The following is a 5558-nucleotide window of genomic DNA, read 5'->3' as shown; positions in this document are numbered from 1 at the left end:
AAGAAGAAGAAGAAGAAGAAGAAGAAGAAGAAGAAGAAGAAGAAGAAGAAGAGAAAGAAGAAGAGCAAAAGGAAGAGGAAGAGGAACAGAAGGAAGAGGAAGAGGAGGAAGAAGAAGAAGAAGAAGAAGAAGGAGAAGGAGAAGAAGAAGGATAAGAAGAGGTAGATAGTACTGAAGAGAGAGAGGAACGTATTAATTATATGTCAAAAATTGTTGTTTACAATGTGTACTAATACAAGTATTTATAGAATCATCAAGACTATATAACTAACTTAACTACTAATGGGAAGTGTAACTAACTAACTACTCACTTACCACTTCATTCTACACGAAGCTTCAAATTGATTGAGTTGAGTCAACCTACTGCATTTCGAAAGTACATTCTACTCTATGAGATCAAATTTGACTTGGTGATTGCATTTATGTAGGATTTAATAAAGCTTCTACAGTAAGCTTTTATTGACTACATCATCTTTGGTGGGCTAATGGATATTTGTGTCGATATGATTAGATATTCTATTGTACTCTGCTAGCATATGATAACTTTTTGGTTGTCCAGGAAAAAACTTTAGATACAATCTTAGTTACTAATGGCTGTCACTCCACTATTTTCAGTTTCATTGTTGTCAAATGGGATCCCCAGGTACCCTGAATGATATTTCATCCTCCTCATAGCCTGCTTGTTGTTGAATATCATGCTTGATCGCATTTGTGACTTCGCCATAGTAGACAACACTTTTAGACAGGTTGGTTTGGAAGCTAGAAGGAGCTGAGAACACGAGACTTTTTATGAAGCATGGTTGTTGATGTTGTATCTCCCTTAGCAAACAACAATAGATTTTCCGCAAAATACATGTACATGTGGTGTTCAACAACAATAGATTTTCCGCAAAATACACGTACATGTGGTGTTCAATTTAGAGCATTTGGGGTGGAATTTGAAATGTTTCATTTGCTCAAACTCCTCCTTAAGTACTCCATGATATGGTAAACAGAAATGGAGACATGTGGTTTTCTTGCCTTAATCCTCTAGCAACATCAAATGGTTTTAATTTGTAGGTTCCCCATTAAAAACAATGGAGTAGTTCACTATGGTAACACAGTACTCCTGATGAATTTCTGATGAAGACCAGACCTTTCATAATTTGTTCCTAGCCAGTCAACAATATCATATGCCTTTTGCAAAATATATTCATGCATATCAAGAGTAATGCCTTTTGATCAGTTCATTTTCAAGGATCGCTTTATACCAGCAATGATCTTCTGAATTCTTTCTGCCAGTAGCTTAGTGATGATTTGTATTATACTTTGCAACATGGTATATGCCTATATTCTCTAATTGCAGCAGGATTGGAGATTTTAAGTAGCAATGTAATTATTGTGCAGTTGATGACTGAATAGCTTTCCTGATACAAAGGAATAGCTTACTGTTGCTATCACCTCATGTTTAATGATCTGCCAGGCTTTCTTATAGAACACTGCATTGTGCTAATCTACCTTTGGGATTTATCATCCCCTATAGAACAGAACGGATCATATATTTCCTTTGTGGTTCACACAGTTGAAGCTGTTGGGCACGGCTTAGGACTTTACCCTTCTTCATTGTTTCCTTATTAACTCCAGTTACATGAGGCAGATTTGTTTCCGTAAGTAACTAGTAGAAGTGTATTATTTCTTCTCTTATGTCATCAGCATTTGCTATAACTCTTGCTTTGTTATATGGGGAGTCAGGCCAGTCCCCTTACTCTATCCAATTATTCATCCAGCCAACTTTATTTTGTCTTGCTCCAAAAATTCTAACACGATTAGTAAACCTAATCATTTTTCTTCCATCATAATGCAAAAACTTTTCAATGATATTAGTTTAACAACTCCTATTCCCAATTTCCCTACTTTTATGTTTTTCCCCCTCCCTTTTGTTATGCTTGAATTCTTTTTTATCTTACATCATACTCCTATTGTTTTTTTCAAAAGTAAATTTGTTCACAAATGACGCATAGCTGACCACAAATAGTTTAAAACTGAGATGGCTTGATAGATTATTTATACAACGTCATGCAATTTGAATATATACAGTGTCACATTAAGACATTACGAACACAAGAGGCATGGATATCAACAGCGTCCAGGGTACGATGTTTGAAGACTGCTTCTGTGGGATCACTCCTTGACCCTGTAAACTCTTTTCATCAAAAACTCTGAAGTAAAAGATCTGATGGTGCAAAAGTCATCCATCTGTAGAATATCCTACCATCTTAGCAACAGTTTCTTTTCACCATCATGTAGGACCTAGAATGAATTCGAAGGATAAAAGAATATGCTGCAGACTTACAAGCTTCCTGGTGACCATCGCAACAGTCTTAGAAAGGGCTTGTCCTGCAAGCTAACTTTAACAAGATTTCCGGAACAAGCCGCCTTCTTGGAGGTACCATAGCATCCTTATCAAGAGCTTCTTTATCGTTAGCATGTATATATGCTACTATATAGCCAAAAAGATCATCTTTACCACCTCTTAGAGGATCCTGCAATTCAAGATCAATTGATTTGCAGGAAGAAACTGAAAAGTCATCTTTTTCCAAATGATTCAGCAAAATATGATGAGTAGCACCCAAGGGTGTGTCCGAATGGTCAATGAAGTGGGTGAGAACCCAAGGTCTCAAGTTCAAATCCCAGCAGGGACCACTAGGTGATTTCTTCCCAGCTATCCTAGCCTTGGTGGATAGAGTTACCGGCACTTGTTGCTGCTGGTAGGTATACGTGGAATTAGTCGAGGTGCACGAAAGCTAGCCCGGATACCACGATTATCAAAATAATTAAACAATAAAAATGTAGATTACACAAAAATGAACGAAGAGAAACAATAAATAGGTAAGAAACATGGTGTATACTAAAAGTTAGTCACGAGTGGGTAGCCTATTTATAGCTTCTCCTAGGGGAAAGCAAAACCAAGATCCAGCTTGAATGATATCACTTCGTTCTTTTTTTTTCTTTCTTTTTGTGGCTGAATTTGACCAAGCTTTCATGACTCATGAATTCAAACGCTCTGGTAGGAATAGAATTGGTCCTATTCCAAACTTTGACCTACATTAGCCTCAAAATGAACACAGGACAACTGGACAGGCAAGATACAGTGCATACATACTTGAAGGAATAAATCTGTGTGGGTTTTTCCTTCATACAAAATCAGTTCAGCTTGAGCTCCCACTCCGTGAAGTGTATCTACAAATGCTTTGCTGCAGAGTACAAGCAATTTCAACATGTTATTGTACAAGTTCACAGTCAAACGTGATAGCCATTCTTTATGTAATCCATTAAGCAAAAAAGTGGCAGGTCGTCATTGCCCTTGGGAAGGAGTTCAGACCTTGAATCCGATGGAATGGAGCAATCTGAAGTACCATGAAATAGGATAATATGAGGAAGCAAATGGACAGCAGCTTTGGAGCTCTGATCCTGTACCATAATTTCAGGAGAGAATTTTTGCAATGATTCTTCCCCTTCCATTATACTGTAGATGACAAGTTAAAATCTCATTATCACAGAAGGGTAGGCGTGGCAACTTAAGCTAACTAAGGGTGTGTTCGGCATGAAGTAAAATATTTTCCATGGAAAATGTTTTTCAAGAAAAAAAGAGAGTTCCTAACTTATTTCTTGTGTTCTTTGCGTAAGCAAAAAATATTATCATAAAAGCATTTCTATATAATCTAAACAATACTAGGAGAGGTGTGGATGGGGTAGGGGTGTTGGTGTTGGGTGGTTGGGATGGGGGCTATGGGGTTGGGGGTGAAGATGTGGTGTCTTGGAGGTTTGGGAGGACACAATCAATGTGGAATGTCATTTGTGAAACTCGCTTTCCTTACTATTTTCCTCATTTTTAAGGGACTTGTTTTCCCGGAGAAAATGTTCTCCAAAAATTTTGACCGAACGAACATGAGAAAATTGAAAATGTTTCCACCGTACCAAACACACCCTAAATTTTTTCCTATTATGTGAGAGAAGGCAGTTAGTGGATATAGTATATACCTCAAAAAAATTGAACGATATAACCCTCTATTATTGAAATGATCAACTAAGTTGGGCAAATTATACCTGTCAAATCAAACAATGGAACAGCAATTAGCAAGAAATCTAACAAAAATAAAATAAAAGAAGAGCATGCCAACTGAAGGAAAATAAGACAGAAAATGCAGATGATTCTTTGGTGAAGCATTTGCAGCACCAAAAGAACGTGTCGGGGAAAAAGAATGATTCAGCAATAGGGTATGATAAAAAGCAGAAAAAGTTTAGGGCAATAAAAGGAAAAAGTAGAAAATTTAATTCCTATATTCAATTTTGATCACGTGGAATGTAGCTCATACCTTGATCAAAAGCAATAACCAATAATAGCTTTGCTAAGGAACTAGCCACTTACCCGCCTGATAATCCAAAATAAGCTTTTATCTGGGAGGTGCTCCAACAAACAGTTTCTCCTCTAGATTCTTTGATTGCCTGCTTCACAAGAGCACAGGAAGAGATATGTGCACCAGCAGATTGACCCATGAGATAAATCCTGGAAAATACAGACAGCATGACAAAGTTGAAAGTATCAAGTCTTTGATACGTAAAGAAAGGCTTCTTAGGAGCTGTCCAGTTTTTCTATTTCATATTTTTCTGCTCCAGTTTGTACAGTGAATAACTAGACTGTCCATCATGTCATCTGAGTCCAGAAGAAATATTACCAATGTCCTTCAGATCCATAAATAAGAATTGAGAATAATTATACAATCCAATGCTGAAAATAATCCCAAATCATTTCTTTAATTCTTAGTGATCTGGGCATGGTTATCAATTATGCTCTAAATGCGAATCAGGGGAACAATATCAAACCTATTTGGATCACCACCATAATCAGCGATGTTGTTGCAGACAAACGAGATTCCCTGAGAAACATCTTCCTCCATATCGCCTATTGTTCCCTGCGGAAAGTTCCTGCAACCACCGAATCCATTAATATGCATCTCGAATGTGGACATGAAAATTTTGATCGAGTAATGGCACTGCTGAACAAGAAAATGGGAGGATAGGAAAAGTAGTCATTGATGCAGTGTATATCATACTACTGTATGATGTTTTGACCCCACCAATATCTTTTCAAAAAAAGAAGGGAGTTATTTTTCACTTAAGTGATACTAAAGGTTAACACATAGCAAAAAAGAATTGCAGATTGGATAAACCTTAAATATAAGTGGGTCTTGTCCGTTACATCCATGAATACAAGATCAACTAAGATTGTTATGGAAAGTGAATATGTTGATCAGAATTCTGTCTACTGATTCACTCCTATCTAACGAATCATCCAGGAGAAGCAGTAATATAAAACACATCATATGAAGCATGAAAGTGGACAACAATAGGTAGTTTAAGATTTGAATCAGTTACCTGTAATCAAAGCATGCCACTATAATGTCATGTTCTGATAATTGCTTTCCTAACAGAGAACCCCAGGCCTTGTACCTGCATGAGCATGTGGACTTCAACATAAATGTTCAATTCAGATAAGCACATCATAGCACCCAAGGGTG

At 37.1% G+C, this 5558-nt stretch overlaps 1 protein-coding gene across 1 annotated transcript in view; it reads right to left on the bottom strand.

Moving 5' to 3' along the window:
* Nucleotides 1–2001: 2001 nt before the first annotated feature.
* The window catches only part of LOC124890376 (probable isoprenylcysteine alpha-carbonyl methylesterase ICMEL2), a gene marked incomplete at its 5' end in the record, with an annotated part of 11199 nt that continues 7642 nt past the window's right edge, over nt 2002–5558 (bottom strand). Inside the window, 8 exon segments of the mRNA XM_047402214.1 lie at nt 2002–2235; nt 2333–2522; nt 3143–3233; nt 3362–3505; nt 4021–4086; nt 4409–4546; nt 4864–4965; nt 5416–5490. Of these exon segments, the coding sequence (XP_047258170.1) occupies nt 2361–2522; nt 3143–3233; nt 3362–3505; nt 4021–4086; nt 4409–4546; nt 4864–4965; nt 5416–5490 (778 nt within the window). The 3' untranslated portion in view covers nt 2002–2235; nt 2333–2360.

Source organism: Capsicum annuum, unplaced genomic scaffold (assembly GCF_002878395.1).
Source record: "Capsicum annuum cultivar UCD-10X-F1 unplaced genomic scaffold, UCD10Xv1.1 ctg1705, whole genome shotgun sequence".
Classification (NCBI taxonomy): domain Eukaryota; kingdom Viridiplantae; phylum Streptophyta; class Magnoliopsida; order Solanales; family Solanaceae; genus Capsicum; species Capsicum annuum.
The sequence above is the reverse complement of the archived record's forward strand: the minus strand, read 5'-3'. Positions and strand labels throughout refer to the sequence as shown.